General features: G+C 41.9%; 3 protein-coding genes across 3 annotated transcripts; all 3 read left to right on the top strand.

Moving 5' to 3' along the window:
• Positions 1-1,537: 1,537 nt before the first annotated feature.
• On the top strand, positions 1,538-4,894 carry LOC113728930 (uncharacterized). Its single transcript, XM_027253278.2, has 3 exons — positions 1,538-1,784; positions 3,036-4,159; positions 4,259-4,894. Exons 1-3 carry the CDS (start codon positions 1,538-1,540, stop codon positions 4,892-4,894), a joined length of 2,007 nt encoding a protein of 668 aa, XP_027109079.2.
• Positions 4,895-8,156: 3,262 nt separating this feature from the next.
• On the top strand, positions 8,157-10,011 carry LOC140035698 (uncharacterized). Its single transcript, XM_072077030.1, has 2 exons — positions 8,157-8,525; positions 9,991-10,011. The coding sequence occupies exons 1-2, from the start codon at positions 8,157-8,159 to the stop codon at positions 10,009-10,011; spliced, it is 390 nt and encodes a 129-aa protein (XP_071933131.1).
• Positions 10,012-18,691: 8,680 nt separating this feature from the next.
• LOC113720666 (uncharacterized) lies at positions 18,692-22,048 on the top strand. Its single transcript, XM_027245378.2, has 3 exons — positions 18,692-18,938; positions 20,190-21,313; positions 21,413-22,048. The coding sequence occupies exons 1-3, from the start codon at positions 18,692-18,694 to the stop codon at positions 22,046-22,048; spliced, it is 2,007 nt and encodes a 668-aa protein (XP_027101179.2).
• The last annotated feature ends 339 nt before the right edge of the window (positions 22,049-22,387 follow it).

Raw genomic sequence — 22,387 nt, 5'->3', positions numbered from 1 at the left:
GCACCCGAGAACAATTTTGTAGGTTCTTAGGGTTGAAACAATTTAGCATGAATTCACACCCGGACGCAAAGTCATGTCCGCTCGAGTTCTTATACAAGCGATTTGGGGGAAAAGAAGCCTATGATCATCACCGCGAGGATTTCTTCATTAGTAAAGAGCAGTGGGAAGAGAAACGAGCACAAGCCTTTGGGATAGCCATGATTAATCTACTCCTGTTTCCGCAAAAGCATGGAAAAGTTATTTTCTCAACGATCAACATGGTTCAGAGTGTGTTTGTGGGAATTAAAGGGAAAACTCCCACCCTAGTACCCATTATCATTGCTAACATCTTCGCCGCTATTACGGAATGCCGAAAGAGGAGAGGGTTCTTCTATGCATCCAACCTAGTGCTTCAAATGTGGGCAATGGAACATCTGGCAAAAAGGGCGCTAAATCCGTTGGGTTCATGTCTTTCAACAGCAAATTGGGTTGAGTCGCACCGAGAAAGGGTTATAAGATACTATCGAGTAGCATCTCCTAGTGTGTTCAGCCAGGAATTCAATGCCTTAACTTCGGATAAGGTCCAGTGGGTTCTCGATTGGACGAAAGTAAGGGATCCGGCTTTCAAGACTATACAGTTTGACTTCATTCCGTTAGCAAGCACCAGTGGGTTGGTTAGGTACATTCCACAACGAGTTATGAGACAGTTTGGGTACCCGCAGAGAGTGCCAACCATACAAGAAGTGGGAGGCATCGAACTCAATACAATCACTGAGTGCCGGACTATGGTGTTGGAAGCTTGGGGGAATCTGTGTAGTTTGGACAACCTGCATTTGGACCAAGTGAATAAAGAAGAGCCTAGGGTCGTCTTGGAGTACAACGAATGGATCAAATCAACGATGGAACAAGGAAGAGAAAGGATACCGTTGGTTGCCGTTAGTCTTGAAGAGCAGAATGGGAAACTAAGGAAAGAATTAGAGGATCATCAGTTGCAGATCATGGTGGCCGATCAAGCATTGGAAGACGCCCGCACACAATTGAGGAAAGAGGCGAGGAAGACCGAGAAGTTGGAGAAGGCATTGAGTGCATTTGATAAAATCCAAGATGAAATTCGAAAGCTTAGTATTGGGAGTTCTAGGGAATCCCAACACACTAGACTAGCCAGGCATGAAGATTTTGTAAGAATGGTCAGTCGAACCATCAATGAAGTTGTAAAGAAGGACTGAGTTTATCCATATTTTAATGAGAATTCCTGCTTTTATATTCACTTACAGGTTTGAAAATGGGATTTTACCCCGAAGGCTTGCATCATGCTAGGCCTACCCTTGGCACAAAAGGGCCCCCCAAATAGGACATGCATCCGAATTGTTCAAATAGTTACTAACTCATGTCTTTTTCTTTTTCTTTTTTCCTTTTGAATAAATTGCAGAAATTCAATAACGGTTGGTTTATCTAAAGCAGTCTTTTGCGTTCTCAGGTAAAATTTTTCAAAATAGCTTTTCGGAAAAGCCCCATTATTACGCGATCCCGAAGTAGAGCCCAAAAGAATCGTGTAAACATGAATACTCAACCAGAATCATCCGATAAGACCACAGCGACTACACAACCGGAAGTCACGAGTCCTGGGGTCCAGTTGGCAGAGTTACTTGCTAAGTTTGGGGAAATGGCCTCTGAAATGGCCGCCCAAAAGAAATTAATTGATGAGCTTGTCAGTAGCGGGGTACAGCCAGAGCTTCCGCACGTAATACAACTGCAATCTGAACCCTTTGTTATTCCTACAGTTCAAACTACTGTTCCCACGCAAGGTCCACCCGAAGGGACTTTCACCTACCCCACCATTCATCTGCCATACACTTACCCTCCTAATCCTTCATTTTTCCCTACTCCTATGCAAGGCCCACAACCTCAAGTCATTGCAAATATACCACCTGAGACACAAGCTTTTTATTACCCCACCACTGAGCCTTATCTGCCAGACCATTTTATTCAAACCAAACCAGAGGTGGGAGGATCCTCTGCTCCCATTGATGTGAAGTTATTAAAGCGCCTGGACCGTTTTGATGAATTCATGAGGAAGAGTCAGGTGCTGAACAAGCAAGGAGTTTTGGATTATGATGAGCTGTGTCTCTTTCCGAATGTGCAACTGCCTGAGGGGTTCAAAACCCCTAAGTTTAACAAGTACGATGGGACGGGTAATCCCAAGACGCACCTCCGACTATTTGCAAACAAATTGGGAAAGCCTGTGGACGATGAAAACTTGCCTCTAAGGTTGTTCCCTGAAAGTCTGGAAGGGGACGCACTTGACTGGTATTCAAATCTGAAGCCTGAAGATGTAAGAACCTGGATTGACTTATCCAAGGCTTTCGTAAGGCAATATGAGTATAATTGTGAGTTGGCACCGACTAGAACCACCTTGGAAGGAACCAAAAGAAAATCCTCCGAAGATCACAAGACTTATGCTAAGAGGTGGAGGAAAATAGCTGCCAAGGTGGAGCCTCCGATGACCGAGGAAGAAATCATCCGTACTTTCATCAAGGCCCATGATCCTCCATATTTTGAAGAAATTTTCCGTATGACTGGATGTTCATTCGCGGCAATTGTAAATAAACTTGAAGAATTTGACGACTTTGTAAGAGCTGGGAAAATTGTTAATGTGTCTGCCCTGAAGTCGCAAGTGGAAGCTTTGCAAGGGCGCGGAAGCAGTGAAAAGAAACCACAATTCAAAAAGAAAGAAGGAGATACAACCTTTGTTTGGAACCACAACCCTTCACCCCGACCCCGATACCAACACAACCCAACCTACCAACAACCTTACCCTTACTATTATTCAAGCCCAAACCATGTATATACTACCAATATCCACCACCGTCGACCTCGCCCAAACTATACTAACCCACCTTCAGCCCCTTTCCAAATTTCTCAAACAAATCCACCCCAAAACCGACCTCGTCCACCATATAACCCAAAATTTCCTCCTCCAAATAGACCCTCTTACAACTACCCTCAACCTACTGAACCTTACAACCGACCCCCAAGCCGTACTTTTACCAATTTAGGTAGGCCTTTAGACCAACTGTATGACCAGTTAAGGGCCTCTGGAAAAATTGGTACAGTACCACCTCCTACCTACCCGTACGGCATGCCCGTTTGGTATAACCCGCAAGCTGTTTGCGCGTATCATTCAGGGGCACCTGGGCATGCAACTTTGGATTGCAAGGCGCTTAAGCATAAAGTTCAGGATATGGTTGAGTCTAGAGAAATCGTGATCAGAAAAAGGGAGCCACAAGGGCCAAACGTAAATCAAAACCCCTTACCAGAGCATGTTGGGGTTGTTATGGATGACACGGAGTATATGGAACAAATCAAGAAATTGGCAATAGAAGCTGAAGTGTTTGGAGTCACGGACCAACCGTTTGTCATAGAGTTGCCATTCGAAGAAGATAACAAGCCTTTTGTCTTGGACCTCACGCCAGCCGAGAATGAAGCTTTGAAACCAGTAGTCATCGAATTCCCGAAGCAGGAGCCCGTATTAAGTCTGCAACAAGTGCCGTGGAATTACGATGAGCCTAGCATACAGATCGGGGAGAATTCAACCGCAAAGAAGGAAGTGTCAGTAGTTACCAGATCGGGGAAGACTGTAAATCCATTTGAGACTACTACTCCAATTCAAGCCAATAGTTCTGAGCCACCCATCAAACCAACAATCACCGAGAAAGAAGCCGTCGATTTCCTTAAACGACTCCAGAGAAGTGAATACAACATAGTGGAAAAGCTAAGCAAATCACCTGCCCAGATAACCATGTTGGACCTACTTTTCTCTTCGGACGTGCATAGGGATGCATTGATCGACGTATTAACAAGAGCTCAAATTCCGAGGGACATTTCTGTTGATAATTTTTCAAACGTGGTGGGGAGCGTATTATTCAACAAGCAAATTGTTTTTTCTGACGATGAATTGCCGACGGAGGGCATCGGACATAATAGGGCGTTGTACATAACAGTGAGGTGCAATGGAAAAATGCTGCCTAAGGTGTTAATCGATAATGGATCCGCACTGAATATCTGTCCTTGGAGTACCTTAGAGAAACTAGGATTGCAAGACATCAAGCTGAGGCCTTCAGGGACTATCGTTAGAGGGTTCGATGGAGCGCAGAGGGACCCAATAGGAGAGGCAGATTTAGTAATCGAGATGGGGCCCGCCCAATTTCAAATAACTTGCCAAGTCATGAACTTCCCGAGCATTTATAATATTTTACTTGGAAGGCCATGGATTCACAAGTCTGGGGCCGTGCCGTCTTCGTTGCATCAATTACTCAAGTTCGTGGTAAATGACAAACTAATCACTATCTTTGCTGAAGAGGACTGCCTGGTGATCACCGATTCTGGAGTTAAAGAGGAGGGTAGTCAAAGTGTTACCATGTCCCCTCACAGCACATCCGATATAGTCTCCGTAAGTTGGATAACCACAGAGGAACAAACTCTCTCAAAGGCCAGTGTAATGATGGCCAGAGAAATGATTCGTGGAGGATACAAATTCGACAAGGGGTTGGGGCGTGAACTGCAAGGGATCCTGAAGCCAGTGAAGATAGTAGAAAAGAGGGATACCTTCGGTTTGGGTTTCAGACCAACCGCCAAGGATTTCAAGGAGATGAAGGAGCGTAAAAGAGCAGAAAAAGAGGGCCGGCAAAGGGTTTTCGATATTCCACCGCTACGGTATACTTTTCCCCGGCCAGCTGAAATAATCACATCAGAGGGTAATTCAACTGAAGAAATCGAGGATAGTTTGTCCCAACTGTTCATTGGGGCAATATTTGAAGACAATTTCCCGAACGAGGCCGAATTTCCTGACATCCCTGAAGGGTCGATTTCCAATTGGACAGCTGAATTTCTGCCTATTCGGAAGGAGTTTCGGTAAACTGAAAGGGGTTTATCATTCATATGAATTCATGAAAAATACTTTTGCATCTGTAAATAGCCAATGAAAACAATTGTCCTTTTGCGCATGTAAATATTGTTAAACTTTCATTTTCACTCGCTTTCAATCAAAGGTCTTTATGAAAATGCACAAGTTGTTCTTGTCATGTTGTGTTGTCTATATTCATATGGTTTGTTCATTTGTTTGTTGTATGCTTATTTGCTTATTATCCCACATTCGTTAATTCTTTCAGATGGCCAAAAATAAAAATATTTGACCCTTTGGATATTACTGTTCTGGAATTCAATAATGACAATTTCTATATCACTCACGACTTGGAGGAATCCGAGTTCCAAAGCGAGAGTGATAATGAAGAGGTATTCGATTCTTTTGCAAAGGATTTTGAACAATATGAGGAAACACCAAAACCGAACTTGGAAGAGACAGAAACAGTAAACATTGGCACTAAGGATGAAGTTAAGGAGGTGCAGATCAGTATTCATTTGAATGAGAGGCAGAAAAAGGAGATGATTGAATTTTTGACTATGTTCCAGGATGTGTTCGCATGGTCCTATGATGATATGACTGGCATTTCAACTGATGTGGTAGTGCATAGGTTACCCACAGACCCTTCTTTTCCACCCGTAAAACAAAACCCCGAAAATTCAAACCAGATATGAGCCTCAAAATAAAAGAGCAAATTGAAAAACAACTCAAAACCAATATTATCATTGTTTCCCATTACCCAATTTGGCTTTCAAATCCAGTCCCTGTTCCAAAAAAGAGTGGAGAGGTGAGAGTTTGTGTTGACTATAGAGACCTTAATAAAGCCAGTCCTAAAGATGATTTCCCTCTACCAAATATTCACATTCTCTTAGACAATACTGCCGGACATGAGATTGAAACCTTTTGCGATTGTTTTGCTGGCTACCACCAAATTTTGATGGCAGAGGAGGATAGGGAGAAGACTGCGTTCATTACCCCTTGGGGTACCTTTTGCTACCGAGTCATGCCTTTCGGTTTAAAGAATGCTGGAGCAACATATCAGAGGACCATGACAACCCTATTTCATGATATGATCCACCGGGAGATGGAGGTCTACGTGGATGACATTATAATCAAGTCTAAAAGGGCAGAGGACCACTTGGTTGATCTGAAGAAATTATTCGAGAGGTTGCGGAAGTACAATTTAAAGCTAAATCCTGCGAAATGCGCCTTCGGAGCACCTGCGGGTAAGTTGTTGGGATTCATTGTTAGCAAGAAGGGCATAGAAATAGATCCGGCGAAAATCAAAGTAATTCGAGACATGCCAGTGCCAAAAACTCAGAAGGACGTGAAAAGCTCTTTAGGGAAGATCAATTTTATCGGGAGGTTCATTGGCCAACTAACTGCCACATGCGAGCCGTTGTTCAAATTATTGAGGAAGAACGTGCCGTTGTATTGGAATGAGGAGTGCCAACAGGCTTTTGACAAGATTAAAGATTATTTGTTGCATCCACCAGTCTTAGTGCCGCCCAAACCGGGCCGACCTTTGATTATGTATTTATCCGTGCTTGAAGGAGCAGTAGGGTGTGTTCTAGGTCAGCACGATGACTCTGGAAGGAAAGAACAAGCCATTTACTACCTAAGCAAGAAGTTCACGCAGTACGAGGCTAATTATTCATTCATTGAGAAAAGCTGCTGTGCATTGGCCTGGGCAGCCCAGAAGTTGAGACACTATCTGTTGAGCCATACCACGTATCTTATTTCCCGGTCTGATCCTTTGAAGTATCTTTTGGAGAAGCCGATGTTGACTGGGCGTCTGGCGAAATGGCAGATAATTCTCTCAGAGTTCGATATTGTTTTCACTTCACAGAAAGCTGTCAAGGGGCAAGCTATAGCTGATCATTTGGCGGAAAATCCAAGAGATGATGATTATCAACCACTCCGTACTTATTTCCCTGACGAGAGGGTCCTATTTGTAGGCGCTGCAGATGATATAAGTGAACAAAGTTCTGAATGGAGGCTTTTCTTCGATGGAGCTTCGAATTCTCTCGGAGCTGGAATTGGAGCTGTTCTGGTTTCACCCGAAGGGAAACATTACCCTGCCGCTGCCAAATTGCAATTCGCTTGCACGAATAACATGGCCGAATATGAAGCTTGCATTTTTGGTCTCAAAATGGCTTTAGAAATGGAAATCAAAGAGTTGATAGCTTTCAGTGATTCAGATTTGCTCGTACACCAGACTTTGAAGCAGTGGATAATCAAGGATTCGAAAATTCTTCCTTACCATTGTAGTTTGCTCATTTTGGCCAAGCAATTTCAAAATTTAGAGTTCAGACATCTCCCGAGAGCCCGAAATGCATTTGCTGATGCCTTGGCCACTCTAGCTTCTATGATCCAATATCCAGATGAATTGAAGATCGAACCAATCCAAATTCAACTTCAAAACAAGCCAGCCCACTGCTGGGCTGCAGACGAGTCCTCTGATAATATGCCTTGGTATAAGGATATTAAGGAATTTCTCAAAACGGGGTCTTACCCTCAGCATGCTAGTTCAAAGGACAAGAGTTTTCTGCGTAGAATGGCTTCAAAATTTTTCTTAAATGGAGAAGTGTTGTACAAAAGAACCTCAGATTTGAACCTTTTGAGGTGTATTGATGAAAATGAAGCTCAGTATATGATGAAAGAAGTGCACAGTGGTGTTTGTGGACCTCACATGAATGGCCATTTGCTAGCAAAGAAAATCATGAGAATCGGATATTTCTGGCTTACTATGGAGCATGATTGTATAGATTTTGTCCGGAGATGTATAAAATGCCAAATGCACGGTGATATTATACGCGCTCCGCCTACTGAATTGCATAGTATGACCGCCCCGTGGCCCTGTTCAATGTGGGGTATGGACGTAATTGGCACAATCGATCCGCCCGCTTCAAATGGGCATCGATTTATCTTGGTGGCAATTGAGTATTTTACTAAGTGGGTTGAAGCAGAATCATTTAAACATGTAACGAAGAAAGTAGTGGCCAATTTCTTGAGGGATCACATCATTTGTCGCTTCGGAGTACCCGAAACGCTTATCACTGACAATGCCAAGAATCTGAACAATGACATGGTAGATGGATTATGCGAGCAGTTCAAAATCAGACACCGCAACTCCGCCATTTATAGGCCTCAGATGAACGGAGCTGTAGAAGCCGCAAATAAGAATTTGAAGAAGATTATCCGCAAAATGACAGAAAGGCATCGCGATTGGCATGAAAAGTTGCCTTATGCATTGATGGCGTACCGGACTTCTATTCGGACATCAACTGGGGCAACACCGTATTCACTCATGTATGGAATGGAAGCTGTGTTACCAGCCGAAGTTGAGATTCCTTCGTTGCGAATCCTCATGGAAGCTAAGTTGGAAGAGGCTGATTGGATAAAGCAGCGCCATGAACAATTGACGTCGATCGATGAAAGGCGATTCAATGCTATTTGTCATGGTCAGTGTTATCAGAAACGTGTGGCCCGGGCTTACAACAAAAAAGTCTATCGGCGGGTATTTGAAGAAGGTGACAATGTGCTAAAGCGAATTTTGTCGATGCAAGATGAAGCTAAGGGCAAATTCGCTCCAAACTGGCAAGGGCCGTTCATTGTCCAAAAGGTATTACCTGGCGGAGCCCTTATTCTAGCAGAAATGGATGGACGAACTTTTCCTCAACCTATCAACTCAGATATGTGCAAAAAGTTTTTCATTTGATCATGCAAATTTTCTTTAAGAAATTCATGCAAATGGCAAAATGCAAGTCAGGCCATCTTCTTTTACACTAAAAACATTTTATCTCTACTTGTCCCCTTTGAGCCATCAGAATTGACAAATTTCGTTTGATAACCCCTGAAAATTGCAAACCCCACACTGGGGCAAAATTTTAATTTTTGAAAGAGAGATGAGCAAAAGAAAAGGAAAAGAAACCCCACACTGGGGCAAATTTAGTTTTCAAAGAAAAATGCAAAAGTGAGAAAAATGCAATGAAGAAATGCAAAGAGTGAAAGTTCGATCAAACTGGGGCAAATTTTCCCCGGTTTCGTTCAAAATCGGAAATGATTTCAAAATAGGGCAATCTCAGTTTATTTTACCCCTGGCATCGAATTTGCTTTCAAGCCTTAACCTTTCTGGAAAAACACCCCACCTGACCTCATTACAAAGCCCAAAGTCCTGGCTTCCGTCATTTGTCGCATTTCTATTAGCAAAATTTGATAATCAACTGGCAAGTGATGTCCGTAATGCCTTCGCCTAATCTACAAGGGAAGTGCATTTTACTGATGCCTGAAACCTTTAACTCATATTTCTGAGTCGATCATGGTCGAGACGTGTCTTTATTCTTTAGGTGAAAACCCGAAAGGGCGCCTTGTAAAAAAAAAAAAAAAAAAATCAATCAAAAAGAAAAAGAAAAAGCAAAAACAAAAAGGGTAGGGGCAACCTTGGTGAAAACCCGAAAGGGCGCCAAGGCGGATCTTTCACAACAGACAAGCGCGGGGAGGAACAGCTGGTGACCTGGTTCATTTGGATTTTTCCTCATATTTGTGATACTTCTGCCAATATCGGATTCCGAGGAGAAAATATCCGAAGTCTCGAATATGATATTCGTTGGCTAAATTTGTATTGTTCTTTACAAATATTCTTTTGCAAAATGTATCTTTATGAATCTTTTGGTTGTTTTCAATTATTTGTGTATGACTGCTTATGATTGTCTACATTCTTTCGCATGCTCATCTTTGCCCGACATAGGAAATAATCTGGCATGTACATTGATCGTTATATGACAAATTTTCACGCATCATTCTTTTACCATTGAATTCAAATGAGTGATAAACCCAAAGGTTTGAGCAAAAATAGGGGATTCAATCAGATACAGGGAGTAACATGCAACAAAGCTACCACCTGGATTGGGTGACGTGGTCAATCCGTATTTTATCAGTTTTAGAATTTGCAAAGTCACAAGTTCGACCAAGACGGATGCCGCGGAACAGAGGCAAAAATAGTACAAGACTCATGTTTACACGATTCTCAAGGCAAACCGGATCAAATAATGGTGGCAAATCCATTATTATTTATTCTTTTCTTGCAGGAACACTGCGTTCACAAATGACAGCGATCATCCTCTTTTTCAAACCTAAAGCAATGTTATTTGCAAAGTTGGGTTTTAAGGACCAACATCGGCCATCGCTTCAACTACAGAGATCCAATCTCTCTCTAGGTACAAAAATTTGAACTACTCTCAGGTAAAATTCAATTCATTGTCTCAAACTTCCCCAGTGAATCCCGTTTAAATTCCTGTTAGGGTCAGTCCCGTTAAAATTCTGTTCGGGTCAGTCCCGTTTAAATTTCTGTTCGGGTCAGTCCCGTTTAAATTCCTGTTCGGGTCAGCCCCGTTTAAATTCCTGTTCGGGTCAGCCCCGTTTAAATTTTTGTTCGGGTCAGTCCCGTTTAAATTCTTGTTCGGGTCAGTCCCGTTTAAATTCTGTTCGGGTCAGTCCCGTTTAAATTTCTGTTCGGGTCAGTCCCGTTTAAATTTCTTGTTCGGGTCAGTCCCGTTTAAAATTCCTGTTCGGGTCAGTCCCGTTTAAATTTCTGTTCGGGTCAATCCGTTTAAATTCTGTTCGGGCCAGTCCCGTTTAAATTCTGTTCGGGTCAGTCCCGTTTAAATTTTTGTTCGGGTCAGTCCCGTTTAAATTCTTGTTCGGGTCAGTCCCGTTTAAATTCTGTTCGGGCCAATCCCGTTTAAACTCTGTTCGGGTCAGTCCCGTTTAAATTTTTGTTCGGGTCAGTCCCGTTTAAATTCTTGTTCGGGTCAGTCCCGTTTAAATTCTGTTCGGGCCAGTCCCGTTTAAACTCTTGTTCGGGTCAGTCCCGTTTAAATTCCTGTTCGGGTCAGTCCCGTTTAAACTCCTGTTCGGGTCAATCCCGTCTTATTTTTCATGTTCGGGTCAATCCCGTATTAGAATTCTTGTTCATTGGAATCTTTTGCAGTCCAATAACACAGGTAAGTATTTGGTGTCCACTTCTTTGTCTCAAGTTTTTTCAAAACTCAGACAAAGAGGGGCAAACTGTAGACACCAAATTTTGAATAATTTGTATGTGGCTTCTACTTCATGATTTTTATTTTAGACCGCTTGCATTTAGTTCATTGTTGCGTGTTTTGCATTTTTAGTTGTTATTTTATTTTAGTTTTATTCATTTTGCCCTTTTAGTTTGTCTATTCATTTTTGTTTTGTCATTTCAGGTTTTAATCACTTTTAAGTTTTAGATTTTAGTTTTTAGTTTTTTAGTTTTTAAGTTTATAGAGTTTTAGAAAGAAAAGAAAAATCATTTTAGTCATTTTGTTTTTATTCAATGTTTTCTTGAAAGAAAATGAAAATGAAAAATCATAAAAATGAGAAAAGAAAAATCAAAATTGCCATTTTTGCTGTTTATTTTCCAGTTTATTTTATTAGATTGTTAGATTGTTTTTACTTAATTTTATTATCGTTTTGTTAGGCTACTTTAAAAAGAAAAAAAAAAGAAAAAGAAAGAAAGAAAAATAACATTTCGTTTTATCTTAATTAGCATTTCTGCACTTTTGTTTTTCTGCATTTAAATAACATTTATGTTTTTCTGCATTTGTTAATTAGTTGTTTTTGTGAAAAAAAAAAAAAAAAAATTGTCGCAGCATGCACGCTGCAATTTTTTTGCAGCGTGCAAAGGATGGCCAGGCTTGCCCTTTGGAGGGCTGGATGAGAGGGCCTGTCCTTGCCCCTCATCCTCACCTTACAAGCAAGGGTTTAGGAGTTTGGGAGGTAGGATAAATAGAAAAAGAAGACATCAGCCGCAGGGAGGGGGGACTACGAAAGGGAGACAGGAGAGAAAACGGGAGAGAGGATCGGAGAGGGCCGAAAAACTGAAAAAAAAGAAAGAGAAAACAGCAGAGAAAATCAGAGAGCTAGAAAGGTCGGTTGTGAGGAAAGGCTGGTTTTTCGAGTGAGGCTTTGAAGAGAGAGTTGGGGAGGTTGACAGCCACAAAGAGAAAAAAGTTTGAGAGAGGTGGGCGGCTGCAAAAATTGGAAGGAAAAAAAAGGAAAAGACCGACGGGTTTGAGGAGAGGTTGAAGGCTAGAGAAAATTCTGGGTAGAGAGCATACGGGAGAGAGTGACGGGAAGGATCAAAGGATCAACAACAGCTTTTGGAAAAGAGGTAGCTTTGTGGGGGTTGGAAGTAACAAAAGAGGGAGACCGAGAGGAGATCGAGTAGCTACTCCATCAGAATTGGCATCGCAATCCAAACTGAAGCAGCAATTCTAAAGGCGGTGACCAGGTAGTTTTTGACCCTTTCTCTTGCTTATTTTTCATCTCATATGAAACCTGATTGTTGGACAGAGATGTTTCATGCATTCCGTTTCATTATACATTCCAAAGTTGCTCTCTTTGGCTGTTATTGTGTTTTTCTTGTGTCATGCAGTCTTTTGTTCACTTAAATGTTGTGGGATTCGATTTAGCAGTCCAAAATTTTCTGTCATAGCCGTTTTCTTTTTCTTTTTCTTGGCTGTTGAATGGGAATCTAGTTCAGGGCCCTGGTTTTGATTGTTTGAATAAAATACCATGAAGTGCTATACTTTTGGTTACCGAAATTTTTCTTGGATGAGGCAAGGAAAGTTTCCATTTTTTTGGTATTGCTGAGTTGGTTTTCACGGGCATGAAGCCTGAATATTTTGTTGTGTTTCTTCAGCCAAATTCTGGACAAAACTTGCGCCATCCTTTAGCTTATTTTGGTCTGGATTTCATTTGAAACTTTGGGTTCGATGGTACTTTGAGAGTTATGACATGTATGCACTCATTCCAATCTGTTTTCACGCCGTCCAGCTTAGTATGGGTGAACTTGTTGGATTTAGATCATTACATTTGAATGAGCCTTAAATTGTCTTTGTTGGCCTTGATGTTTCCCGTACCATGCTTTATCATTTGACATTTTCATGAGGGAAATCTGGAACTCTGGTTTGACATGAGGGAAGTTGCCTTTCATACTCCTGTTTACTGTTTTCTTTCCCGTGGCAGCCCCAAGTGCTAAATCATCTTTGTATATTCCTCCAGAAATTGTCGCATGATCTTATTCTAGGCTTTCTGTTTGTTGGGAGAGTGGTGATCATGTAGTTGTTTAGCCTAAAGTTGTAAGGTGGGTTGTGAAAAACATATAGTCAAAGTCGTGTTTTGGAAAATCTGCATTTTTCTTCACCATTTTCTTTCTCGAAACAGCTGCTGGGTTGAGCTTCTCTTTGTATGTTTAGATGCTAAGATCCAGCAGATTTTTGGTTTTAGATCAAAGTTTTGATGTTGGTTAAGTTTGTTTCCATTTGAAGTTGTGTTTTGAGGCTAAGACCCGTGCTTGAAAAATGAAAGTTGGTGACTAGTTTAGTGCAGAATTTTCTTAGCAAGCTGCCGAGAGTTTTGCAGGAGCTTCCATAGTAATCTTGCATGATTTAGTTACAGAATTTTTGCAGCAAGAAGTTTGATCCTATGGTCACTCTCTGCTTTGTTTCATTTTCATCTTTGCGATTGGTTTTTGTGCATGATGATTGGTGTTAAAGAAGCTAATAAATGTGGAGTTTGAAGCTTTGTGTATGATGTTTGGGTGATCAATAAGAAACATTGGCAGAAGTATAGTAACCAGAAATTCAGAAATCTGTTCGTATGCATGCATGAAAATATCTAAGAATTGTACTTTGACCCCTTGGCTTCTAACTAATGCCGCTATGACCCAACCAATTGAATAATTTCCTCAATCTGGTCCTTGGAAGTTTTAACTCCACAACTTCATGGCTTGTTTTGTTTCAATTAACTACCATGCTTGGTCGATTGCACTTAAGTCATGACTTTAGGGGTTTTATGACCGAATGAGCTCGTGTTTGCCTATTTTCTTTAATTTCCCTAAATAAATTGGTTGTTTGATCTTTTCTTGGCTCTTGGGACCTTTGGAGTGCTTAAATGTTTCGATTGAATTCGACTGGTTGACTAAGGTTTGCAATTGGGTCTTTAGTTGGTAATTGGGTCCTTGGTGGGTCCTTTTCTTGAAACTTATGCATTATTTGATTTCATTTAAATTGCAATTAGGAGAGATTTGGTGACTTTGTTATACTTTACTATTTGAGGTACCTTGACCTTTTTATTATTTTGAAGCCATTTTTTTTTTTCATTTGGACACCATTCAAAGGGGCGGTATAATTTCTTTTATCCCTTTTGTTTCTCTCCTATGTGACCCAACGTGTTAAGTGAATTGCATGCTTACTTTGCTTTCCTAGCTTTTCCTTAATTCCTTTTACTTATGTCCTTTACTTTTTATTTTCATTACGTTATTCTTTAAATGGGGTATGTGTACACCTCTTGGCTTGTAATAGATAGGGCGTAGCAAGTAATTTGGTCCATTTCCCCTTTCCCCTTTGTTTTAGTTAGCAAATGTAATGGTTGCATGCCTATGTGTTATATGTTAAAGGTTTTATTAGGATTTTGCATCTAGTCAAGCATGCTAAGTGTTATGTGCTACGTGTTTATAAGTGATTCGCATGTCTACTCGTTTTTTTATATAGTGTGGATGAATGGAATGGATGAATGTACGTCACCACACTAGTCCAACGCTAGTTGTGGCTTCTTTTATAGTTCCCACTAGTCCAACGCTAGTCGGAATTCATAGAATGGGCTAGTCCAACGCTAGACCCTTAGGGATTTTCCTCGTTAGTATATCATTTGCTTGTTCACCACATATCACGCATTTTCCTTAGTTTTATCATTTGGCATGATCCTCAAACCCCTTCCCCTTCACTTTAGGACTTGCATCTCATGCTAGTTAGGGTTCATTTGCGTGAAAATCCCCTCTTGATAAGGGAAACGAGCGAGTGTGGCTACTCGATAGCCTTAGCACGCTAGTTTCGCCTTCTAATCAAAGGGAAAATAGAAGTCGAAAAGTTAGGAGTCAACCCCCCGTACCCGACTTGTTGCATTCCTCTAGGGTCATACTTTCACTTTTATCATCTACATACTCTTTTAACCACATTTTTTCACATTTCTCAAAACCATACTTTCTCACTACATTTTTCCTATCACGCGCTCATTTTCACCTCACAAATGGAATTCCACTTTACCTTATATATCTATTATTCTATTTTCACACACTTGCACACAAACACTTGGATTTTTCATACAATTTCACACATGCACCTTTTCATACACTTGCACACAAACACTTGAATTTTTCATACAATTTCACACGTTCACCTTTTTATACACTTGCACACTTGCACTTTAGCCATCATTTGCATTAATCGACCTCTATAAGGTTTTCCTTTATTGGCCGCCACAATTCATGTGGTTGGGACCAAAAACCTTACAAGAGACATTTTAGAATTTAGGTTTGCATTTTTCCTTCATTTTGCATTCATGTAGTGCATCCAAATGTAATAAATTCTTTGGTTAAAACAAGAAAATCTTTGATTAAATCAACGCAACTAGCCTTGGCTAGGTCGAAGGGGTGCCTTGGATTTTTATCCTTGCCTTCCCCTTCGTCAAATGTGACTCCCGAACCTTTTTCTTTGTTTGCGTGGACTAGGAGTCGTTCAAAAGGGTTTCTTACTTTTTTTTCCTTAAAAAATTCACTTTTTGGGTGACTTGGTACACCCTAACTCTATACCAAGTGGCGACTCCATTTCTCATATAAAAAACCCTTTTTGAACTATTTTTCTTGGGTCAAATCGTCGCATTTTCAAAAGTCCCATTTAGACCCATTTTTTTTTTAAATCACGATTCATTTTCCAATCACAAAATACATTTTTAAACCATTTATTTTTATTTATCAAAAAATGGGGCGCGACAGTTGGCGACTCCACTGGGGACTTTCGAGAGTCCGAGCAAATTTGATTTAATCAACCTTTTTCTTCTTTTAACCTTTTCATTTATCACATTGGATGTTTAGGATTGCATTTTTTCCTTTTTTTAGGATTTGTGCATTTCGCGTATCAACTCACTTCCTCACACATTCGACTACGATTGTTTGGATGGATGGATGATTTATTTTTGTATGATTTCGCGCTTTGCATTGCATTTGGGGGGGGTTGTCACCTTTAGAGCCTTGTGTGGTTCTCAACCCCTTCCCTCAAAATAGGGAACACTTCATACGTGCACGTTTACTTATTGTTATCCCACTTTATTTTATTTTTTTCGTGGGCGTTTCCCACACCGCCTTGTAGGATTAGGATCGATCGCCTTGGGTAGGCGGCTGGTGTGCGCTGCGCCCATAGCGCTACCTAAGGGATCACTCGAGCCACCGACCAAGGGCCCTGGGGGTGATGACCCTTCGCCTTTAGGTCTGAAGGCTTGGGAACCGAGACTTATCGAGTCTAGATGCATTAGCGAACCCCAACCTCATGCATCCATACTAGAATTACCTAGGGTAGAGTCGACCTCATCCTGAACTAGGGACACTAGGCACGAGGGAGGGGGTCCCACCCCTTTTCCTTATTTACTTTTCCTGCTTTTTATATCCTTTAAATTGTCCAACGTGTTATGTGATTATGTGTTGAACTAACTTTCATTGTTTCTTGCCTTCGCACTCACAAACATTAGGAAATGAGAAGGCCTGGCATGACCTTTCTTTTAGGACCTACCCTTGTAGATAGGCTTTTACACGTTTAAAGTTTGTGGCATATTTCGTTCATAAATTAATAATGCCATACCATTTTAGGCCTACCCTGGCAGATAAAGGGTTCCTTAGGTCACGTCTCATTTCGAATTGCATATTTCACTGCTTTTAATAAACTGGCATCACGCATAAACCATAGAAAGGGAATGCCACGTAGGGGATCCCGTGTTTAGGAATAAGCCGCCATATGTCTCGGATATTTAATCCAATGGGACTTACACGTTTACTATTTCTGTATTACCTAAGGGGTAAAATCTTGTGGTAAGGTACTAAAGTGAATTTCCTCCCCAGATGGCTCCGTGTAGAATGCTTGATCAAATACCGCGTGAGTTGGTAGATTGGAAGAACAACATGGCACATGAAGTGAACAAACTTTTCCCGTATATAGGACATTTACCTAGTCTTCTGAACATAACTCCGAATGTAGCCATTGTCAAAGCTTTGCTCGAGTTCTGGGATCCGGACGGCTCTGTTTTCCGGTTTGGAGAGTGCGAATTAACCCTAACCTTGGAGGAGATAGAAGGATTGTTCCAAGTACCTGGGAAAGGACACCCTATGGTATACCCAATGAATGGCACCCGAGAACAATTTTGTAGGTTCTTAGGGTTGAAACAATTTAGCATGAATTCACACCCGGACGCAAAGTCATGTCCGCTCGAGTTCTTATACAAGCGATTTGGGGGAAAAGAAGCCTATGATCATCACCGCGAGGATTTCTTCATTAGTAAAGAGCAGTGGGAAGAGAAACGAGCACAAGCCTTTGGGATAGCCATGATTAATCTACTCCTGTTTCCGCAAAAGCATGGAAAAGTTATTTTCTCAACGATCAACATGGTTCAGAGTGTGTTTGTGGGAATTAAAGGGAAAACTCCCACCCTAGTACCCATTATCATTGCTAACATCTTCGCCGCTATTACGGAATGCCGAAAGAGGAGAGGGTTCTTCTATGCATCCAACCTAGTGCTTCAAATGTGGGCAATGGAACATCTGGCAAAAAGGGCGCTAAATCCGTTGGGTTCATGTCTTTCAACAGCAAATTGGGTTGAGTCGCACCGAGAAAGGGTTATAAGATACTATCGAGTAGCATCTCCTAGTGTGTTCAGCCAGGAATTCAATGCCTTAACTTCGGATAAGGTCCAGTGGGTTCTCGATTGGACGAAAGTAAGGGATCCGGCTTTCAAGACTATACAGTTTGACTTCATTCCGTTAGCAAGCACCAGTGGGTTGGTTAGGTACATTCCACAACGAGTTATGAGACAGTTTGGGTACCCGCAGAGAGTGCCAACCATACAAGAAGTGGGAGGCATCGAACTCAATACAATCACTGAGTGCCGGACTATGGTGTTGGAAGCTTGGGGGAATCTGTGTAGTTTGGACAACCTGCATTTGGACCAAGTGAATAAAGAAGAGCCTAGGGTCGTCTTGGAGTACAACGAATGGATCAAATCAACGATGGAACAAGGAAGAGAAAGGATACCGTTGGTTGCCGTTAGTCTTGAAGAGCAGAATGGGAAACTAAGGAAAGAATTAGAGGATCATCAGTTGCAGATCATGGTGGCCGATCAAGCATTGGAAGACGCCCGCACACAATTGAGGAAAGAGGCGAGGAAGACCGAGAAGTTGGAGAAGGCATTGAGTGCATTTGATAAAATCCAAGATGAAATTCGAAAGCTTAGTATTGGGAGTTCTAGGGAATCCCAACACACTAGACTAGCCAGGCATGAAGATTTTGTAAGAATGGTCAGTCGAACCATCAATGAAGTTGTAAAGAAGGACTGAGTTTATCCATATTTTAATGAGAATTCCTGCTTTTATATTCACTTACAGGTTTGAAAATGGGATTTTACCCCGAAGGCTTGCATCATGCTAGGCCTACCCTTGGCACAAAAGGGCCCCCCAAATAGGACATGCATCCGAATTGTTCAAATAGTTACTAACTCATGTCTTTTTCTTTTTCTTTTTTCCTTTTGAATAAATTGCAGAAATTCAATAACGGTTGGTTTATCTAAAGCAGTCTTTTGCGTTCTCAGGTAAAATTTTTCAAAATAGCTTTTCGGAAAAGCCCCATTATTACGCGATCCCGAAGTAGAGCCCAAAAGAATCGTGTAAACATGAATACTCAACCAGAATCATCCGATAAGACCACAGCGACTACACAACCGGAAGTCACGAGTCCTGGGGTCCAGTTGGCAGAGTTACTTGCTAAGTTTGGGGAAATGGCCTCTGAAATGGCCGCCCAAAAGAAATTAATTGATGAGCTTGTCAGTAGCGGGGTACAGCCAGAGCTTCCGCACGTAATACAACTGCAATCTGAACCCTTTGTTATTCCTACAGTTCAAACTACTGTTCCCACGCAAGGTCCACCCGAAGGGACTTTCACCTACCCCACCATTCATCTGCCATACACTTACCCTCCTAATCCTTCATTTTTCCCTACTCCTATGCAAGGCCCACAACCTCAAGTCATTGCAAATATACCACCTGAGACACAAGCTTTTTATTACCCCACCACTGAGCCTTATCTGCCAGACCATTTTATTCAAACCAAACCAGAGGTGGGAGGATCCTCTGCTCCCATTGATGTGAAGTTATTAAAGCGCCTGGACCGTTTTGATGAATTCATGAGGAAGAGTCAGGTGCTGAACAAGCAAGGAGTTTTGGATTATGATGAGCTGTGTCTCTTTCCGAATGTGCAACTGCCTGAGGGGTTCAAAACCCCTAAGTTTAACAAGTACGATGGGACGGGTAATCCCAAGACGCACCTCCGACTATTTGCAAACAAATTGGGAAAGCCTGTGGACGATGAAAACTTGCCTCTAAGGTTGTTCCCTGAAAGTCTGGAAGGGGACGCACTTGACTGGTATTCAAATCTGAAGCCTGAAGATGTAAGAACCTGGATTGACTTATCCAAGGCTTTCGTAAGGCAATATGAGTATAATTGTGAGTTGGCACCGACTAGAACCACCTTGGAAGGAACCAAAAGAAAATCCTCCGAAGATCACAAGACTTATGCTAAGAGGTGGAGGAAAATAGCTGCCAAGGTGGAGCCTCCGATGACCGAGGAAGAAATCATCCGTACTTTCATCAAGGCCCATGATCCTCCATATTTTGAAGAAATTTTCCGTATGACTGGATGTTCATTCGCGGCAATTGTAAATAAACTTGAAGAATTTGACGACTTTGTAAGAGCTGGGAAAATTGTTAATGTGTCTGCCCTGAAGTCGCAAGTGGAAGCTTTGCAAGGGCGCGGAAGCAGTGAAAAGAAACCACAATTCAAAAAGAAAGAAGGAGATACAACCTTTGTTTGGAACCACAACCCTTCACCCCGACCCCGATACCAACACAACCCAACCTACCAACAACCTTACCCTTACTATTATTCAAGCCCAAACCATGTATATACTACCAATATCCACCACCGTCGACCTCGCCCAAACTATACTAACCCACCTTCAGCCCCTTTCCAAATTTCTCAAACAAATCCACCCCAAAACCGACCTCGTCCACCATATAACCCAAAATTTCCTCCTCCAAATAGACCCTCTTACAACTACCCTCAACCTACTGAACCTTACAACCGACCCCCAAGCCGTACTTTTACCAATTTAGGTAGGCCTTTAGACCAACTGTATGACCAGTTAAGGGCCTCTGGAAAAATTGGTACAGTACCACCTCCTACCTACCCGTACGGCATGCCCGTTTGGTATAACCCGCAAGCTGTTTGCGCGTATCATTCAGGGGCACCTGGGCATGCAACTTTGGATTGCAAGGCGCTTAAGCATAAAGTTCAGGATATGGTTGAGTCTAGAGAAATCGTGATCAGAAAAAGGGAGCCACAAGGGCCAAACGTAAATCAAAACCCCTTACCAGAGCATGTTGGGGTTGTTATGGATGACACGGAGTATATGGAACAAATCAAGAAATTGGCAATAGAAGCTGAAGTGTTTGGAGTCACGGACCAACCGTTTGTCATAGAGTTGCCATTCGAAGAAGATAACAAGCCTTTTGTCTTGGACCTCACGCCAGCCGAGAATGAAGCTTTGAAACCAGTAGTCATCGAATTCCCGAAGCAGGAGCCCGTATTAAGTCTGCAACAAGTGCCGTGGAATTACGATGAGCCTAGCATACAGATCGGGGAGAATTCAACCGCAAAGAAGGAAGTGTCAGTAGTTACCAGATCGGGGAAGACTGTAAATCCATTTGAGACTACTACTCCAATTCAAGCCAATAGTTCTGAGCCACCCATCAAACCAACAATCACCGAGAAAGAAGCCGTCGATTTCCTTAAACGACTCCAGAGAAGTGAATACAACATAGTGGAAAAGCTAAGCAAATCACCTGCCCAGATAACCATGTTGGACCTACTTTTCTCTTCGGACGTGCATAGGGATGCATTGATCGACGTATTAACAAGAGCTCAAATTCCGAGGGACATTTCTGTTGATAATTTTTCAAACGTGGTGGGGAGCGTATTATTCAACAAGCAAATTGTTTTTTCTGACGATGAATTGCCGACGGAGGGCATCGGACATAATAGGGCGTTGTACATAACAGTGAGGTGCAATGGAAAAATGCTGCCTAAGGTGTTAATCGATAATGGATCCGCACTGAATATCTGTCCTTGGAGTACCTTAGAGAAACTAGGATTGCAAGACATCAAGCTGAGGCCTTCAGGGACTATCGTTAGAGGGTTCGATGGAGCGCAGAGGGACCCAATAGGAGAGGCAGATTTAGTAATCGAGATGGGGCCCGCCCAATTTCAAATAACTTGCCAAGTCATGAACTTCCCGAGCATTTATAATATTTTACTTGGAAGGCCATGGATTCACAAGTCTGGGGCCGTGCCGTCTTCGTTGCATCAATTACTCAAGTTCGTGGTAAATGACAAACTAATCACTATCTTTGCTGAAGAGGACTGCCTGGTGATCACCGATTCTGGAGTTAAAGAGGAGGGTAGTCAAAGTGTTACCATGTCCCCTCACAGCACATCCGATATAGTCTCCGTAAGTTGGATAACCACAGAGGAACAAACTCTCTCAAAGGCCAGTGTAATGATGGCCAGAGAAATGATTCGTGGAGGATACAAATTCGACAAGGGGTTGGGGCGTGAACTGCAAGGGATCCTGAAGCCAGTGAAGATAGTAGAAAAGAGGGATACCTTCGGTTTGGGTTTCAGACCAACCGCCAAGGATTTCAAGGAGATGAAGGAGCGTAAAAGAGCAGAAAAAGAGGGCCGGCAAAGGGTTTTCGATATTCCACCGCTACGGTATACTTTTCCCCGGCCAGCTGAAATAATCACATCAGAGGGTAATTCAACTGAAGAAATCGAGGATAGTTTGTCCCAACTGTTCATTGGGGCAATATTTGAAGACAATTTCCCGAACGAGGCCGAATTTCCTGACATCCCTGAAGGGTCGATTTCCAATTGGACAGCTGAATTTCTGCCTATTCGGAAGGAGTTTCGGTAAACTGAAAGGGGTTTATCATTCATATGAATTCATGAAAAATACTTTTGCATCTGTAAATAGCCAATGAAAACAATTGTCCTTTTGCGCATGTAAATATTGTTAAACTTTCATTTTCACTCGCTTTCAATCAAAGGTCTTTATGAAAATGCACAAGTTGTTCTTGTCATGTTGTGTTGTCTATATTCATATGGTTTGTTCATTTGTTTGTTGTATGCTTATTTGCTTATTATCCCACATTCGTTAATTCTTTCAGATGGCCAAAAATAAAAATATTTGACCCTTTGGATATTACTGTTCTGGAATTCAATAATGACAATTTCTATATCACTCACGACTTGG

Source organism: Coffea arabica, chromosome 2c (genome assembly GCF_036785885.1).
Source record: "Coffea arabica cultivar ET-39 chromosome 2c, Coffea Arabica ET-39 HiFi, whole genome shotgun sequence".
NCBI classification, from domain to species: Eukaryota; Viridiplantae; Streptophyta; class Magnoliopsida; order Gentianales; family Rubiaceae; genus Coffea; species Coffea arabica.
The sequence above is the reverse complement of the archived record's forward strand: the minus strand, read 5'-3'. Positions and strand labels throughout refer to the sequence as shown.